Consider the following 16,839-nt stretch of genomic DNA (forward strand, 5'->3'; position numbering starts at 1 on the left):
AGGGAGACGCGTGGCAGGCGCTGTCTCCTGGAGCGCGGGACCATCTGTCACTGCCCGGTGGCTGCCAGCTCCGAGGGCCCGAGGTCCATCCTGTGACCGAGGCTCCAGCAGTTTCCCCTGCCTCGGGGCTCTCTGTCTGCCCCAGCACAGAGCTGAGAATGCCTCTTGCTCTGTGCCAGGTTCTGCGGCAGGGAAGGATGCCATCCCCAGCATCCCAACAGTGTTCATTAGCCAGGATGGCACCTCTCTGGTCCATTTGGGGCTGGAGCCGTCCCCAGCTCTGCCGTCTAGGTACGTGTGGAGCAGGCTGGGCTCCAACGCTGAGCACTTCTGGGCATCAGCCCCCCTCTCCTTTATGTAACCACCAGCGATAATCCTCTGCAGCTGGGGCTCTGCTCCCGGGAAGGGAATAATCCTGCCCTGCGATCCTCAGCCTCTGCTCAGATTAACAGTGGGAGCAGTGGCTCAGCTGCCAGCCCTGCTCCTGGTGCCCCTGCCAGCCCACAGGGCCACGGCACTCCAGCCCCATTCCAGAGGCCTTTTTGTCCCTCCCAGGTGTAGGTGGCACACCAGTAACCCCTGAGTGCCAGCTCAGCCATGCCAGGCTGGTGCTGACCCTCGGAGCCAGCAGATCCGTGGGTGCCGGCTGTGCCATGGGCACACGTGTCTGGCGGAGCTGGTCCCCTCCCGGGTCTGCCACCCTTGCTGGGCTGCTGCAGCCATGGGAGGACTTTACTCCCAGCCCAGAGTGCAGGTCACAATCCAGCCTGCAGAAGTGGGCAGCGCTTCGTGCACCTCCCACTCTGCCAATGTTTCCCTGGCCCCGCTGCCCAAAAACCACGGGAGCCACAGCGTTTCCCCACGTCTGGGGTTTTACTGTCTGGTGCCCGGGGTGGGGTGGGAGGAGGGGGTGACCCCGCACCAGGCCGGCTGGGTGCGGCTTCCCCGAGGGAGAGGAGGGTGCGGGGATGTGAGCGGGGGCTCCGCTGGGCTGGGGGGATATGGCTTCTCTCCTTCAGTGCTACTGCCGGCAGGGTCCTGCGGCGGGGCTGGGTGTGCTGGGTCAGGGGCTCCCGTACTGGCCGCGGCTCTCAGCTCTCCTCCTCGGGGACGGGGGCGGTGGAAGGGCTCTTGTTCCTCTCCTCGGTATCGCCCGCGGGCAGCAGCAGGGCCGGGCTGGGGCTGGAATGCCGCTGTTTGCGCATGAAGGGGAACACCCTGCGGGCAGAACGGGGTCAGAACCCGCGGGGAGCCCCCAGGTGGGCCCCAGGGGACGGCCCCTGCCCTCACCGCTTCTTGGTCTCCGGTGGAATGACGGCCTCGGCCAGGAGGTTCTTGTAGAGGTCCGACTTGAGGAACCGCGGGTAGGAGTCCTGGGCAAGCAGAGACGTCGGGATCCTGCCCAGCCCTGCACTGCCCAGCCCCGCCCTCACCCACCTTCTTCATCAGCATGTAGATGTGCATCTGGGCATCGTCCATCACGTAGCGATGGGGCGTCTTGATGCCCTCCAGGGTTCGCTCCATCGTCTTGCTGTCGATGTTCACCCAGCGCGTGGCCCCGGGAGCCAGGAACTGCCTGCGGAGTCACAGACGGGTTGAGGCCGGCCCCACCCCGGGACAGCACCGTGGTGGCCTCACCACCCCTAAACCTTTCCTCCCGAGCTCTCATCCCACCGGCACTCACTGGTAGATGGAGTCCACGATCTCGGCGATGCGGGACTGCTCCCCGTAGCGCAGCTCCTCACACGCCTCCCAGAAGCTCAGGTTCTCAGCTAGGGGGGGGACATGGCACTGGGCACCCCTCATGGGCAGCCCCCGAAGGCCATCATGGCTGGGCATGTGTCCCCTTGGGACAGAGGCAGCTAGGGCAGTGGAACCAGGGAAACTGGAGCAGATGAGCTGGGAGGTACTGGGATGTGGTGCTGGGCTGAGGAATGCCAGGACACGGTAATGGCTTGGTTTGGTGGTGCTGGGATTAGACAGTGGGTTAGGCACTGCTGGGACATGGTGGGTTTGGAGGTGCTGGGTCACACTGGTGGGTCTGGGGTGCCAAGGCATAGCCATGTTTTGGGGCTGGGGCTGCTCACCACTGAACTCCTTCTTGAGGAATTCGAGGAGCTGTGCCCGGCCCAGGGGGTCGTTGATGAGCTCACTGAAGTTGAAGCCCCAGCGCTCCACGCGCAGCTTTGTGGGGGTCGTCACTCTGTGGGTGACAGTGGCATTGGGGCTGGCAGCCCATGGCAGCCTGCATGACCCCACAGACCTCACAACCCTGTCCTGTAGGTTGGAGTTCTGGAGACCCTGGGGCTGGGGCACTTACGTGGGGGCATTCATGGCCCAGTACGTGGTGTCATCTGTGATCCAGGGATTGCTGGGCAGGCAGCCGGACATGATGGGATCATGGGGCACATACTGCTCGTTGAACTTGATGTACCTGCCAGGAGTGGTGGCTGGAGGCGACCAGGGCCACCAACCCCAGCCACCGTGGGGACATGATGGGGATGTGTGGGAGCTGTGCAGACCCCCAGCTCCACTCCCTGCTGAGGGCTGTGGTGCAGTGGTGCCAGCACCAGCTGCTGGGAGGTGGGTGCCCCTGTCACTCGGACAGGTACCCAGCCCGTGGCTGGGGCAGCTGCTGCCACTCACCCCTCCAGGCAGATGGAGGACTTCACCCTGGTCCTGGCCATGGCCTTCCTGCAGTACTCGATCTGGGGCCAGGCGCAGGGGAGATGTTGGGGTGCCTGGTAGCTCTTGCCCCCCAGGAGCCGCTCCCACCCCTCACCCCACTCACCTCTCGCTTGTAGTAATCCATGTTCTTGGTCTGCAAGAGATGCGCGGGGCTGAGTGAGGGCATGAGCCGGGACATTGTCCCACCACCACCACCCTGGACAATCCAGACACCCAGACCCCGCCCCAGGACTCTGTAGCCCATCCCCGTGTCCTTCAGCCTCGTTCTCCCAGCCCTCCCGGCACAGCCCGTGGAATGAACCCTGGCTTCCCCCTCCACACCCCAGTGTGACACCAGCCCTAGGTTAGTGACACTTACGTGGGCAGAGGACACGGCACACGGCGCAGAGAAGAGAAATTGGGTGGTTAGTGAGGACAGCCTGGGAGTGCTGGGGCAGCATTAGTAGGGTCACAACACAAGGAAGGGCTTGGTGGCTGCTACTGGCAGCCCAGGGTGCCAGGGCTCCCTGCAGCACAGCTGCCCTGCAGGGATTAGAGGTGCTGCACAGAGGGGTGGTGGGTGCAAGGACAAACACACAGACTCCCCATGCTCGGCGTGGGGGACACAGACACACGGATGTTAGCAGAGCTGGGCTCACCCCTCACCCCAAAATGTGGGCACAGCCTGGGGTGAGATGAATGGGCACCCACAGGGGCAGCCCTAGATCCCGGTTGGGTGTGCCCTGTGCCCTCTGGCAGCCCCAGGGGCGCCTGGACACCCGCACTCACCAGCTGCACACGGGTGGTGTGGCAGTTCCTGCGCTCGGGACCCTGCTCCAGCACGTTGGGGGCTCCTGGCTGCAACGAGAGCGTCATGATGGAGGCTGGGGGGACTCCCTGCGCCCCCAGCCCGGCTGCCCAGGCCGGGGCCCTGAATGATGCTGCACCCTCCAACCCACCCCCCCTCCCCGCTCTCACCGGGGGCCGGTTGACGAGCCAGTACGCCTGTTCCTGGCAGTCGATGACGATGCGGTCGCCCTTGCGCCGCTGCTTGGCTGCCCTGGCCGTGCAGAGGCAGCGGGGAGGTGCTGGCACCCTGCCTGCCCGGCACCCAGGGGTGCTCCATCCCGGCCGCTCCCCGGGGCGCAGCGGTGCCGGCCGTGCCCGCACTCACCGGAGCTGCTCCCGTGCCTGCATCACCACGAAGTCCCACGTGTGGTTGATCCGCTTGTGCAGGAGGTTGTAGTTGTCCTGGGGAGCGACAGATAGGCACGATGCAGCACCTGTCCCCTTGCCTGTCCCCGGGTCCTGCTGCCACTCCAGCACAGGGAGAGCCGATGCTCCTGCTCCTGGGTGAGCCGAGACTCCCCCAGCTCATTACAGGGGTGAGGAGGGCACCGCTCACCTTCTCGTGTTCGATCAGATCACCCTGCTTGCGGATGTTCTTCTTGGCCAGGTAAATGGCTGCAAGAGAAGCGGCGGCGCTCAGGAGGGCTGGGAAGGGGTCACAGCCCTTGTTGGTACCAGCGGTACCTACCGTAATCCAGCTCCGTGGCTGGCCACTTGGTGCTGGTCCAGAAATAGGGGGTCTGTGGGGGAGAAAGAGGCTGAGCAGCTGCCCTGGGGTGCCGCGGTGCCCAGCCGGGGCAGCCCCGGCGTTTGGGCTGTGCCGTGCCCCGGTGCGGCCGTACCTGGAAGCGATAGGGCGACTCATCCGCCCGCAGCACCAGGCTGCGCGGGTCCTTGAGCGGGTAAATGTAGCCGTGCTTCACGATGAGGTTGCCGAGGTGCAGCGACTCTGGGGAATGGGATTGGGGGCTGCGTGGAGGCTCGGCAGCCCCAGTTGCCCCCTCGGTGCCAGCTGCCTGTGCCAGGGCACTCACCCTCCTCGGAGATGCCGTACTTCTGGATGAGCCACTCCACGATGTCGTTCCCTGTGGACAGAGGCTGCGTTAGTGGGGTGCAGTGGGGTCTCCCAGACTGGACATGGGGGGATTCTCGGCTGGGGCATCTGGCACAGCATGGCAGTGCCAGGGATCACGCAGGGTGACGGGGCCCTGCCAAGGACGTGCGAGCGCCCGCCCCGCGCAGCCGATGCATAATTGATCCCAGCTGCAGCGCTGAGCACCCGGGGTGCGGGGAGAGAAGCGGCGCGGGGGCGGCCAGTGGGTGCTGCTGCAAGGGCTGGGGACACCCGGGAGCTCCCGCAAGCGCCTCGCGGGGGACACCATCGCAGGGACCCACCTGTCATGGCGTGGGGGATGACGGTGATGAGCAAGCGCTGGTTCCTCATCTTGATGCCCATGTCGGGGTCCTGCATACTGACGATCATCCGCTCCATCTGCCGGACAAGGAACCGCTGGGCTCAGCCCCGCGATGGCAGGACCGGGCCTGGACCTAGCCTGTGTCCCCTCACTGTGACCCCGGGCACCTTGTGACCTGGCCACAGCCTGTGTCCCCTCACTGTGACCCCTGGCTCCCTTCACTGTGACCCCGGGCATCCTGTGACCTGGACACAGCCTGGCTCCCCATAACCAGACAGGGGCACCCAGGGCACAGCCTGGGGACAGTCTGGAATCCCACAGTGCCCCAGGGCACCTTGTGCCCAACCTAGGGACAGCCTGGCATGCTGGCACCCAACAGCCGGGTGAATGTGCCATGCTGGAGCTGCAGACACTCATCCTCCGGGCATCCCTGACCCGGGGAACCTCGGTTTTGGGGGAGTGAGCTCTGCCGAGGCTGTGGCAACCCCCCAGACCGGAGCGGGAGCAGAGCACGCAGCTCCGGGGCGCTGCCCGTGGGTATTCCCTCGTGGAGCAGTTCCCGGCGCCCCGTGGCGGCGCCGGGGCCGGGGTGGTGCCCGCTGTCCCGCGTACGCTGGATGGTGCTGCTCCCCGGTCCCCGGCGATCCCGTGCCCGACCCGCCGGCGGCCCCCGATGCCCGCGTAACCCAGGGCAGTGTCAGGGTCTGCTTTCCACGGTCCCAGCGCCCCGTCCCCCGTCCACACGGTGCCAGTGCCCGATGCACTCGGTACCCCCTCCCCACGACGCCGGTGCCCGATCCCCACAGTCCCAACACCGGGTGCCCGCGGTACCCGCTCCCCACGTTGGCAGTGCCCGGTTTCCGCCGTGCTAGTGCCCAGCCCAGCGCGGTGCCTCCTCCTCGCGGGGCGGCTGTCGGTGCCGGTGTGGCTCACCTTGCGCAGACAGGGCATCTGGAGGCGGGGGTGCCGGCCGCGGGGGCCGCCGATGGTCATCGCGGGTGCGCGCCCCGCGCCGCGCCTCCGTGCCCGAACCCGCCCCGGCCCCGCCCGGTCCCGCCCCGCTGCCCCCCCGCGCCTGCCGCCGTCTCCGCCGGGTGCCCAAAGCCCCTGCCCCGACCCCCGGGGTCAATCTACCCCCTGCCCGTGGGACCCCAGGCAATCCCCGGCGCCCCATGGACCCCTCCAGCCTCTCGGGGCCGGGGGATGCCCTGACTGACCCGGTGTCCGGGAGGGGGAAATACACCGGCGTGGCTGCTGGATGGCGGTGCGGGCAGGGTGCGGGCGGTGCATTGAGGGTACAGGAAGGATGCTTGCGGGATGCGGGCAGGGCGGACAATGTGCCGGCAGCGTGCGGGGCTGCGGGCAGGGCGGTCACGGTGCGGCCACTGTGAACAAGGGGCTCGCCAGGATGCGGGCAGTGCGGCCATGGCGTGGGCAGTGCACTGAGGGTACAGCAGGATGCTCCTGGGATAAAGGAGATGCACAGAGGGTACTGGCAAGATGCTCCTGGGATGCAGGCAGAGTACTGAGGGCGCACGCAGGATGCTCGCGGGGTGCGGGCAGCGCGGGGCGGGCGCGCCCGGCGATGAGCTCACTGCAGTCTCGCCGCCCACGAGCGGCGGGGCTGGAGCCGCCGAGGGGCGGGGGCGGGCGGGGGCGGGCAGCGGAGCCGCCGCGTCTGCGGGAGCCGCCGCCGCCCCGCCGGGCCGCGCCGGGCAGCGCCGGGAAGCGCAGCGGGGAGCGCGCGGGAGCAGCCGGCACCGCCGAGCGCGGCGGCAGCGGGCGGGAGGAGCCGCCGGCACCGGCAGAGCCGCGCCCCGGGCCCCGCCAGCGGCCGCCCCGCCCGGCCCCGGGGGCGGCGGGCCCGGCACGGCCCGGCCATGCTCGGCCTGGACGTGTGCGAGGCCGGCGGGCAGCTGCTGGAGCTGCTCTGGCTGGCGCTGTGCTACCGAGGTGAGCGGCGGCGGCCGGGGGGCAGCGCCCGGGGGCGGCGGGGGGGCATTGCCCCGGGGAGGGAGGGCGAGCATCACTCCGAGTCCCCAACAGGTGAGCATCCCCCGGGCACCCGGTGCATCCATGAGTGAGCATCACCCCGGGCCCGGGGGACTGGAACGTCCCACGGGGGAGACCCCCACTGTCCCCCTGCCACCTTGCAGCCTGTGGCACCCGGCGCATGCCACCCTGCCCTGCCACCCGCGGGCAGCCAGCGAGTCCCCGGGTGGGTGCATCCCTGGGCTGGGAGTGCCCGCATGCTGCCGTGGCAGCCGAGGGGCAGGGCCTTGGTGGGGGACCCAGAAGGGCAGCAGGGCCACTGCTGTGTCCCTATCACTGCCCTGGGGACCCACATCTTGGCCCAGTGGCCCCACACTTTTGGCCCTGCGGCCCGGGGCTGAGCGCAGGCGGTGTCCTCTGCCCCATGCCGTGTTCCCAGCACGTCCCCAGGGATGGAGCTCCAGGGGCTTTGGGGAGCTCAGTGCTCGCAGTCACAAGAGTGGGGGGGTGATGCAGTGGAGGCAGGGAGAGACAGGGACTGTGGGGACATCACCCACCCTTGTGCCCCCCAGCAGTCTGACAGTACCGGAGCCACCATCCCAGTGATGCCTTTTTGCCCTGCAGCCGATGATGATTTGGGTTTGGGTTTGGGGTGGGAGATGGGGCTGGAAGTTGCCCGGTGGGGTTGGAAGAGGCCTCAGGGCAGTGACAAGGACTTCTCTGGGTGACACGAAGGGGTGCTGGGGGTGGACGGGTCTGCAAGCACCCCCAAGACTGAGCAGACCGCGCAGGCACCAGCTCGCCTTGCTCCATGACCGTGCGGAAATGCAGCCGGCGGCAACACCTCTGGTCTCAGCTGTGCCACCAGGCCCCGGGGACACCGAGCCTGGCAGCCTTCCTCCCCACAGCTCCGAGCAGGGGAGCAGCTTGGCCTCCCCACGGGAATTTCCCGTGTCACAACCTGGCCACCCCCTGCCCAGCAGTGCCTTCGTGTCGCGGGGTGTCCCCCGGGGTGTCCCCGGGGCTGCCACCGCCTGTCCCCCACAGACATCATGGCTGACAAGGAGGGGGTGACGCTATCGCTGGAGGAGGAGGAGGAGGATGCCGACGTGGCCCTGGCGTACAAGACGCCGGAGAAGAAGAGCCTGCAGGAGATCCAGGAGCTGGACCCAGGGGATGAGAGCCTGCGGAAGTACAAGCAGGCACTGCTGGGTGCCATCCCTACTGCCGTGGGTAAGGCTGGGGCTGCAGTCGGGTTCGGGCACCGCGGCGCCCCGGCAGCCCCGCCGGGGGATGCAGCCTCAGCGGGCTCAGCAGCCTCGGGTGCGCTCGAGCAGGGAGCGTCCCGTGGGGCATCCCCGGCAGGGAGGGCACATCCCGACTGGAATCGCCCGTGGGTGTTGCCTGTGCCCCCCACCCGCGCAGAGACCCCGGCATTCCCTGCCGACAGTGCCGGTGCCCGGGGACCCCAGTTGCCGTGGTTACGGGATCACCGCCGCAGTTTCCATAGGAACGGCTACAGGGAACCGGGAAATTCATGGGGATGACGGAGAGGAGCGAACGGCGGGGGCGGGGGGAGGGACACCGGGGTAGCACGGCTGCCAGTGACCAGACGGTGCTCCCCGCTCCCCATGGCCCCCACAGCAGCCCCAGGCTGGTGCTGGTCTGCACTGGGGGTCCCTGTGGGGCTCCACGGGTCTGGCACCCCAGTATCCATCCATGAATGCATCACTGGGGGTGCAAACTGGGGGTGGGGGGGGGGGCTTGCAAAGCACTGGGGTGAATGAGGGGTGCACCGTGGTGTGTGTGAAAGCTGGGGGCATTCGGATTGGGCTGGAGTGTGGATGAGACCAATGCCCACCTCAAGGGATGCCTTGGCTGCACCTGCTGCATCCTCCTCCTCGGCTTCCCCTCGTTCTGCTCCTGAGCCAGGGAATGGTACACCCTGGGGAATACCTATGTCTGGATTCTTTAAACGTGATCTTGCCCCAAAAGGCGCTGATGCCAGTGATGGGGTGACCTGAGATGCCCCTGCTCTCCTGTGCCCTGCCTGGCTGCCTGGCATTCACTTGCTTTAACACCCCCACCACGGACACCGTGGCTTCTCCTGCCATTGCAGGGCCATGGGCAGCCCCTTGGCTCGCTGGGATGGAGGTGATGGTGCTCTGGGCAGGGTGGGTAAGGTCTGGGCCCTACTGCTTGTCCCTAGATCCCAGCGTGCCCAATGTGCAGGTGACAAAGCTGACACTGATGTGCGAGCAGGCGCCAGGGCCCATCACCATGGACCTGACAGGTGAGCCTTGGGGGCAGCTGTGGAGGGAGGAGGAGGAAGGGGTACAGGGCTGATGGACCATCTGCCTGTGCAGGAGACCTGGAGGAGCTGAGAGGCCAGGCCTTTGTGCTGAAGGAAGGGGTGGACTACAGGGTGAAGGTGTCCTTCAAGGTGAGGCGAGTTTGTGGTGCCCTGTGCCCACTGGCTGGGCATGGCCCTGCTGCCCTCACACCATGGGGACCTGACCCCGAGGGGTCCTTGTTCCCCTGGGAACCTGCGCCACAGGGTGTCTCTTGCCACCCACGGGTCCATGCCTTGGGACATCTGCTTCTGCCCTTTTTACCCCTGGGGTCCGTGTTGCTCTGGGGATCTCTGCCCACCCTCAGTTCCCCAGCCTCCCGGGTCCCTGCCACTCTGGGGGTCCTTGCTGTCCCCAGCATGATGCCACCTCATGGTTCCTGCCACCTTAGAATCCTTGCTTCTCCCCGAGATCCCAGTAATGTTGCCTATCCCAGGTTTTCATAGAGGTCCCTGCCCCTTGCTGAGGGGGATCCCTGCCACCTCTGAGTCCCTGCCCCTCTTGGAGTTACCTGCCACCCTGGAGTCCGTGCCACCTTTGATGATGCTGAATTCTGACAAGGGGCTGGATCCTGGAAGAGGATGTCAGGATGCCAGGGGTCCCCATGCCATGGGGCAGTCCCCAAGTCCCCCCTGCCTTCTGCCCGCAGGTGAACAGGGAGATCGTCTGCGGGCTGCGGTGCCTGCACCTCACCTACCGCCGGGGCCGGCCCGGTGAGTGGGGCTGGGGGCTGCGGGGCCGGGGCTGGGGGGGCCCCCACGCCACCCTGGCCCCACTCACCGTCCCTCCTCTCCCCTCCTCGCCCAGTGGATCGCGACGTGTTCATGGTGGGCAGCTACGCGCCGCGGGCCGAGGAGTACGAGGTGGTGACGCCGGCAGAGGAGGCGCCGCGGGGATGGCTGGCACGGGGCTCCTACCGCGTCCGCTCCCTCGTCACCGACGATGACAAGACGGAGCACCTCTCCTGGGAGTGGGGCCTGTGCATAAAGAAGGCTTGGGAGGACTGACCCCGCCCCGCACCCCGGCTCCCCCCGCCAGCTCGGGGACGAGGTGCCGCCATCCCGGGGACCCTCGGCGGCACCGCCGCGCTTGCCCCAGTCGCGTCAAGGGTTGAGGGGGGTCCCTTAGCGAGTGAGAGCCCGTGGTCGTGGTCTTCGCAACCAAAGTTATTTTTAATTGCTCTTTTTTTTTAAATATCGACGCCCGCCTGGTCCTCACGGCGTCCCCATCACTGGGGCCGGGGCTGTGACCCTGCCGTGGTGGTGCCGTGTCCGGTACCCGCCCGGTCGCAGGCTGTGCTCTTCCATCGCCATTAAACCCTACAGACTGGTCTTACTGGTGTGTCTGTGCCCCCACTGCCTATACCTGTCCCCCTGCTCCCTGTCCCCATCCGCTGGCGACGAGCGTCTGGAAAACAGCCACCTGGTCCGGCTGCCTTATCGGCGGGGCTGGGCAGCCAGTAGCAGAGGGCCACGAGCCCCAGGGGACCGGCACAACCCGCCCCCAGGTCCCTTATCTTCGTCCTCCTCCCTGGACAACATCTTCAGCCCTGGCACCATGCGCGGCTGCGGGTCCCGGCTGGTTTGGCTGCTGGTGCTGTCGCTGGCCTGGCTGGGCCCGGCTTTGGGGGCTGAGGATAAGGATGAAGAGGTGATAGAAGAGGAAGACAAGGAGAAGAAAGAGGATGAAGTGCTCTCAGATGAGATCAAGGAGGAGGACAATGTCCTGGTGCTCCATGAGCACAACTTTGCCCGTGCCCTGAGTGAGCACCAGCTGCTGCTGGTGGAGTTCTGTGAGTGCCCCCACTGCGGGCAGGGGCAAATGTGGGGTAGGGAATGTTGGCAGGGGGGACTGCCGTGGCTGAGTGTGGGCAGAACACTTCTACAGGTGCAGGAGGGGTGGGCAGGGGCAAGGGCTGTGGGACAGAGGGGCAATAGCACAGACCATGTGACAGGGCATGGGGTGGGGACAGACACGCGCAGCAGGGACACAGGCAGGGCACGGGTGTGGGTGGGGGACAGGGGCACAAGCTGTGGCACAGAGGGCTCATACAGCCATTGGGCTGTCCCCACCCGTGTCCCCATCATCAGCGCTGTCCCCTACCCACAGACGCGCCGTGGTGTGGGCACTGCCAGCAGCTGGCTCCCGCCTTTGCCCAGGCAGCCGCTGAGCTGAGGAATGAGTCTAGCCCAGCCCGGCTGGCCAAGGTGGATGCCACGGCACAGACAGCCCTGGCCACTGAGTTTGGCATCACCTCCTACCCCACGCTCAAGCTCTTCCGTGATGGCAACCGCACGCACCCTCTGGCATACACTGGTAGGGCTGGGGCACCCTGCAGTGTCCCTGGCACATATCCACTGCCATGGGGCTGGGGTGGGTGGCAGGGGCTGATGGTCAAGGGTGGCACTGTCCTTGTGGGGGTCACAGGGTGGATGGTGAGAGGGGTGGCAGTGTCCTGGTGGTGACAATGGACAGGTGACAGATGTATGAGGTGATGATGGTGGACGGTGCCATGGTGCTGGTGGTGGGTGGCTGAGGTTGGTGGCACAGGGAGGGGTGGCAGCCAGGAGAGGAGTATCAGGTGACGTCAGGGCCCTGCTCCATGTGCCAGGCCGCATGGACAGCCAGGGCATCGTGCGCTGGATGCAGCGCCGGGCCGGCCCCAGTGCCACGCTGCTGCAGGACGCCGACATCATCGCTGCCTTCATCAACTCCCAGGACTTGGTGGTCGTTGGCTTCTTCAAGGTGGGCTGGGGTGGGTCAGGGCTGGACCACGGCTGTGGCTGTGGCTGTGGCACTGACGGGTGGTCGTGCAGGACCTGAAGGGTGAGGCAGCCCAGGCGTTCTTCGAGGTGGCTACCGAGATGGTGGACATGACGTTTGGTGTGGCAGAGGCAGCTGAGCTCTTCCAGATGTATGGGCTGTCAGCTGACACTGTCTGCCTGTTCAAGAAGGTGAGGGAGTGGCAGGGGAGTGGTGGGGCCATCCTGTCCTCCCCTCAGCCCTCACAGGCCCCTGCCCTGGCAGTTTGATGAGAGACAGACAAACTTCCCTGTGGACCCGTCGCGGGGGCTGGACACGGCCGAGCTCACGCGGCTGCTCCGCATCCACAGCCTGCAGCTGGTGATGGAGTTCACCAACGAGGTACAGCCCGTCCCTGCCCTGTCAGTGTCCCAGGAGGGCCATGACTGCCCTGCCCTCATCCTCCTCCTCCTCCTCCCCAGACATCCAATGAGATCTTTGGTGCCAAGATCCCCCATCACATGCTGCTCTTCCTCAACAAGTCCTCACCGGATCAACTGTCACTGCGGGACAGCTTCAGGGCAGCTGCTGGTGGCTTCCGGGGCGAGGTGAGGCGGCCCCACGGTGGGAACATGGAGGGTGGCTTTGGGACTCCCCAGGCTCAGCGTCTGCCGTTCCCTGCCCAGGTGCTCTTCGTGGTGGTGGATGTAACTGGGCACGGCGCTGATGTCCTGCCCTTCTTTGGCATGACCGCTGCTGATGCCCCCACCCTGCGCCTGGTCAAAATGGAGAGCAATCGCAAGTACCGGATGGAGCAGGACAACTTCTCGGATTCAGCCATTCGCACCTTCATCCAGGCAGTGCTGGACGGCAAGGTGAAGGTGAGGGGTGCAGCATGGTGCCACCAGCACCAATGGGCTCTGCCCTGTGCTGAGAGATGGGCTGCTGGCCCAGAAGCTTGAGGATGATGCTTGTGCAGTGAACACCAGGGACCAGTTTGCTGATACTCCTGCTGCCAGGCTTGAGGATTTGGGGATTTGTTATGGGCAAGGGAGGCAGGAGACTCCTGCTGTGGAGACACACAGAGCTGGGACGGCAGCAGAGGGGAAGACATGGTCCAAAAGGCAGCACAGGAACATACCCCTGCCCCAGCCTGCACTGCGCCCCACGGGCCTCTGGCACTGCTCAACCCAGGCTGTGGCTGTCCTGACTGTCCCCCACAGCCTCACCTGCTGAGTGCGGAGCCCCCTGAGGACTGGGACACGCGACCTGTTAAAGTCCTGGTGGGGAAGACCTTTGAGCAGGTGGCATTCGATGAGACCAAGAACGTCTTTGTCAAGTTCTGTAAGTGCTGGGGCCACCCACGGCCCTCCCTGAGCTCTGCCATAGGGCTCAGCCCCCCTACGACAGCCCCAGCCCCGTCACAGACCCCTTGCCAATGCACCCGTCCCACAGATGCGCCGTGGTGCCCCCACTGCCAGGCCATGGCGGCCGCCTGGGAGGAGCTGGCCGAGCGCTACAAGGACCGCGAGGACATCGTCATCGCCGAGATGGACTCCACGGCCAACGAGCTGGAGAACATCACCATCCACGGCTACCCCACCCTGCACTACTTCCCTGCAGGGCCGGGCAGGAAGGTAGGTGTGGGCACTTGTGGGGTCACAAGCACCTGGGGGACAGTGGCAGCCTCAGTGCCCTCTGCTCCCACGGCTCCAGATGATTGAGTTTAAGAGCAACCGAGATGTGGAGACCTTCTCCAAGTTCTTGGAAAATGGGGGAACACTGCCTGAGGAACCTCCGGTGAGTGAGGCCAGGGGACACCCCCCTGCCCAGGGATGTCCCCAGCTCCTGCTAGATGGGGACAGGGAGGGAGTGTGTGTCCATCCTTGCCTCACTGCTGCCTTCTCCAGGTGACCAAGACCCCTGGGAACAACACGGGCATGGAGGATCTGAGTGCACCGCACACAGATGAATCCCGGGATGAGCTGTGAGCCCTGTCCCACTCAGGCATGTGCTATAAACCACCTGGAAACAATGTGGGCTCTGGTCTGTGTCTGTCTCCACGTTCTGGGAGCACCTGTCTTGGGGACACAGCCTCTGTCCCCCGGGGGCAGCTGATCCTGGCAACCCTGCAATGGCACCAGTTGGCCAAGGAGCTCTCCATGCTGGCCCTCGTGCTGCACTAGTGGGGTTCAGGTGACGGGGGATCAGCTGGGGTCTCTCCTTGGTGACATACCAGACAATCCCCAGGAGCTGCTGTCACTGCCAAGGCAGGCAACATGGAATTCCAGACACATAAGCCTGGCTTGTAGCCTCTGGCAACTCCAGCACTGTCCCCTCTCTGCTGGGCTCTTCCTTCAGGGGCAACATTTTGGTCCCCTGGGACCAGGATGAGCTCGACCACCCCTCCAGGAAGCCCAGAGCAGCCCCAGCCCCACCCTGTGCCCAGACCCTTTGCCAGACCTGCCCCATTCTCTGTCCATCCCAGAGGCTGCTGAGGGCGTGGGTCTGCTCCACGAGGAAGGAAAAAAAGCAGCAGGCAGTGGGATGTGGGATTTTATTTCATTTTATCCAAGTACCTTTGAAAAGATCATTGTACAAGTCAGCACATGAGAATGCAGAGGAAATGCTGGGGCTGCACGGCCGCTGTACATATTTACAGGGACCCCCTGAAAAAAAAGGGGGAGACGGAAATCCCGGGCACACCAACAACCTCACCAGACACACTATCACCAGAACTTCAAAAAACAAGGAGTAAAACCCCTTGTTAACACTGTTCCCGGGCTGAAAACATTTGCAGATTTTGCTGGACTTCACGAAGTGTTAGGCAAGTCCAGGGGTGTTTTAAAGGCACTCGGTGACAGGTACAACAGGCGCACTCGGTCCCGGCGCGGTGCCCTGGGGTCCCGGCAGCTCCATCCCCGAGCAGGGCCAGCACCACTGTGGATCCCCCGGGCGTTGGGGCCACCCCCGTTCTTGTGGGTGGGCAAGGGCTCTCTAAAGGAGCTGGCACAGAACCGTGGCTGTGCTGGAGCAGCAGGGCCTGGGCTGGGTGAGGGCAGGATGGGGGAGCACCAGCACAGTCCCAGCTTCCTTGCGGCCGAGTAAGCCCAGGAGGCTTCCCAGGGCTGCATGAGCCACAAACTGGCATCAACAACTCCCCATGTGCAACTGCCCTTCTGCTGCCTCCTCTGAGACAATGGTTGACAAAAAATGCAGGACTCATAAAAAGATGTATTTTGTCTTCAGCTTCAATGTCTCCCTCTCCATTATGGCTTTCCTAAAGAGAGCCCTGCCTAACGCTGGAGCTTGGCCTGGGGGTCTGGGCATGTCTGCACCAGGCATACAGGAGCCAGCCCTCTGCAGAACTGCAGCACACTCCTGGGAAGCAATCCCTTCTCCACGGGGACACAGGGGACACACAGGAGTGTGCAGGCTGTGGGATGCCAGCACCCAGCCTGCCACCCTGGCTCTGAGCTGGTCCTTGCTCCATGGGAAGCCCCCAGTCCCAACAGTTCTATCCCTCGGGGATTTACTCGGTTGCAAGGAAGCTCAGGAGGAGAAAAAAACACCCATCCTACCATGTCCAGCTGTTGAGCCTGCCAAGGAGGCCACAGATGACTCCTTCCAAGTGGCCCAATGATCTTCATAGCCCCTTTGGAGCAGGGTCACCCCTTCCATGCTGGTGGGATGAGGGCAGCTCTACCCCATGGTGCTCCAGAGCCATCCATGCCAGGAAAATGGAGCAGGGTGCCAGGAAAGTGTGGAGCAGCCAGGGTCTGATGGATGGCTGTACACTTTGGGTGAGTTCTGCAGTACCTGTACGTTTTACATTTACATAAGAGCACTGTGACATCGGAAATATTTTCCTTTTATTACAATATATCAAAAATATGCAGCTTTAGTAAACAAGGTCATATTACACTTTCTAATGCACTGTACAATGCTACATTACACTTATATTCGGTATGGAGAGGGAGCCCAGGCTCCCACTGGCAGGTTTGTGGGGTGAAAGGGCACCCACGGGCATCCTGGAGCTTGCCCAGATCCGTGCTGGAAAGCGGAGCCGCCGCCCTCTGCCCTGGGCTCGCCTGGTGCCTGTGGTGGCAGCACCTCCAGCGTCAGCCCCAGACCTTCTCCTCCGGTCCCAGAGTCCTTCACAGTCCTGTCCTCACTGCCCTGGAGCCTAATCAATCTTCTCCACCTTCCCAATGATCTTCTCTTCGAAGATGGGCAGGATGGTGTCATCCTCCCGCACCTCCTCAAAGACCACACCACAGTCGAACTCATCACTCACTTTCTTAAAGTAATACCTGAAATAAACAGAAACGTGGAGGAGGGGAGAGGGGGAAAAAAGCAGGTGAATGGTCAGAGGGCACCATGATCCCCAAACCTGGGTACAGCCTTTCCATGGCTCTGAGCTTGCAGAGCACAGGAAGCTACTCCCCCAGACACTGAGAGAACTGAGGCCACACTCCTGCCCCTGGCCTCAACAGTGACCACAAAAAGTGGTCAGGATCCATGTAAGCATGGTCAGGAGCTCCAGCCCTGAATCCAAGCCCATTCACTTGCTTTCCCAAAAGCAGTGGCTGAGGCACCTGTGCTGGTGAAGCATTTCTAGGCAGGCTCTCCCATGGTAGTTCCTACTTGGAAGTGGGAACTTGGAGAGCTCTGTGCCCCACATCTGACTGCTTTGGGACTCTGGCAGGACCCAACCTCCTTGTCCTCACTAAAGGGAACTTGGAGAGGAGCAAAAACAGCTCTGAATTTAGAGGGTCCCCCCAGCATCACTGAGCACTGGCTGCAGCTGCCCAGGAACCTGG

General features: G+C 64.5%; 4 protein-coding genes across 13 annotated transcripts in view; 2 read left to right on the plus strand and 2 right to left on the minus strand.

Annotated features, from left to right (window-relative positions):
• Positions 1–854: 854 nt before the first annotated feature.
• On the minus strand, positions 855–6,475 carry RGS11 (regulator of G protein signaling 11). Of its 6 annotated transcripts, none has more exons than XM_033074591.2 (17): positions 6,149–6,475; positions 4,912–5,008; positions 4,551–4,601; positions 4,359–4,465; positions 4,205–4,256; positions 4,073–4,131; positions 3,842–3,918; positions 3,646–3,727; positions 3,457–3,525; positions 2,792–2,821; positions 2,647–2,708; positions 2,321–2,434; positions 2,088–2,203; positions 1,685–1,772; positions 1,438–1,576; positions 1,291–1,373; positions 855–1,218 (listed from the first exon to the last, which is right to left on the minus strand). In XM_033074591.2, the coding sequence occupies exons 1-17, from the start codon at positions 6,356–6,358 to the stop codon at positions 1,092–1,094; spliced, it is 1,563 nt and encodes a 520-aa protein (XP_032930482.1). In that variant the 5' UTR covers positions 6,359–6,475; the 3' UTR covers positions 855–1,091. The 6 variants fall into 6 exon arrangements, with proteins under 6 accessions (XP_032930482.1, XP_032930483.1, XP_042635715.1 ...); XM_033074592.2 differs by having other exon boundaries at positions 2,792–2,815; positions 6,149–6,474; XM_042779781.1 differs by lacking the exon at positions 6,149–6,475 and adding an exon at positions 5,865–5,942 and having other exon boundaries at positions 2,792–2,815.
• A 105-nt stretch (positions 6,476–6,580) lies between these two features.
• On the plus strand, positions 6,581–10,609 carry ARHGDIG (Rho GDP dissociation inhibitor gamma). The gene is made up of 6 exons (XM_033074451.1): positions 6,581–6,884; positions 7,971–8,156; positions 9,133–9,216; positions 9,290–9,366; positions 9,924–9,987; positions 10,082–10,609. The coding sequence occupies exons 1-6, from the start codon at positions 6,812–6,814 to the stop codon at positions 10,279–10,281; spliced, it is 684 nt and encodes a 227-aa protein (XP_032930342.1). The 5' UTR covers positions 6,581–6,811; the 3' UTR covers positions 10,282–10,609.
• Positions 10,610–10,696: 87 nt separating this feature from the next.
• Positions 10,697–14,061, plus strand: PDIA2 (protein disulfide isomerase family A member 2). Its single transcript, XM_033074450.2, has 11 exons — positions 10,697–11,066; positions 11,384–11,590; positions 11,886–12,019; positions 12,091–12,228; positions 12,302–12,418; positions 12,499–12,624; positions 12,703–12,897; positions 13,240–13,360; positions 13,472–13,653; positions 13,733–13,816; positions 13,927–14,061. The coding sequence occupies exons 1-11, from the start codon at positions 10,832–10,834 to the stop codon at positions 14,005–14,007; spliced, it is 1,620 nt and encodes a 539-aa protein (XP_032930341.1). The 5' UTR covers positions 10,697–10,831; the 3' UTR covers positions 14,008–14,061.
• Positions 14,062–14,559: 498 nt separating this feature from the next.
• The window catches only part of AXIN1 (axin 1), an 84,488-nt gene continuing 82,208 nt past the window's right edge, over positions 14,560–16,839 (minus strand). For all 5 annotated transcript variants that reach the window (XM_033074038.2, XM_033074034.2, XM_033074035.2 and 2 more), the window contains one exon: positions 14,560–16,329. In XM_033074038.2, the coding sequence (XP_032929929.1) occupies positions 16,203–16,329 (127 nt within the window). In that variant the 3' untranslated portion in view covers positions 14,560–16,202. The remainder of the gene's footprint in view (positions 16,330–16,839) is intronic.

Source organism: Catharus ustulatus, chromosome 16, assembly GCF_009819885.2.
Source record: "Catharus ustulatus isolate bCatUst1 chromosome 16, bCatUst1.pri.v2, whole genome shotgun sequence".
In the NCBI taxonomy this organism is placed as follows: domain Eukaryota; kingdom Metazoa; phylum Chordata; class Aves; order Passeriformes; family Turdidae; genus Catharus; species Catharus ustulatus.

Excerpts from the sequence above, each read along its gene's own strand:
- RGS11 (XM_033074591.2), bottom strand. The coding sequence starts at position 6,358 with ATGGCCGCACTGCCCGCATCCTGGCGAGCCCCTTGTTCACAGTGGCCG. Across the intron at positions 2,709-2,791 it reads TGGATTACTACAAGCGAGAG|ATCGAGTACTGCAGGAAGGC; the intron begins GTGAGTGGGGTG and ends GCCTGGCCCCAG. Across the intron at positions 1,577-1,684 it reads ATCGTGGACTCCATCTACCA|GCAGTTCCTGGCTCCCGGGG; the intron begins GTGAGTGCCGGT and ends GTGACTCCGCAG.
- ARHGDIG (XM_033074451.1), top strand. The coding sequence starts at position 6,812 with ATGCTCGGCCTGGACGTGTGCGAGGCCGGCGGGCAGCTGCTGGAGCTG. Across the intron at positions 9,217-9,289 it reads CATCACCATGGACCTGACAG|GAGACCTGGAGGAGCTGAGA; the intron begins GTGAGCCTTGGG and ends CTGCCTGTGCAG. Across the intron at positions 9,988-10,081 it reads CTACCGCCGGGGCCGGCCCG|TGGATCGCGACGTGTTCATG; the intron begins GTGAGTGGGGCT and ends CTCCTCGCCCAG.
- PDIA2 (XM_033074450.2), top strand. The coding sequence starts at position 10,832 with ATGCGCGGCTGCGGGTCCCGGCTGGTTTGGCTGCTGGTGCTGTCGCTG. Across the intron at positions 12,898-13,239 it reads TGCTGGACGGCAAGGTGAAG|CCTCACCTGCTGAGTGCGGA; the intron begins GTGAGGGGTGCA and ends TGTCCCCCACAG. Across the intron at positions 13,361-13,471 it reads GAACGTCTTTGTCAAGTTCT|ATGCGCCGTGGTGCCCCCAC; the intron begins GTAAGTGCTGGG and ends CCCGTCCCACAG.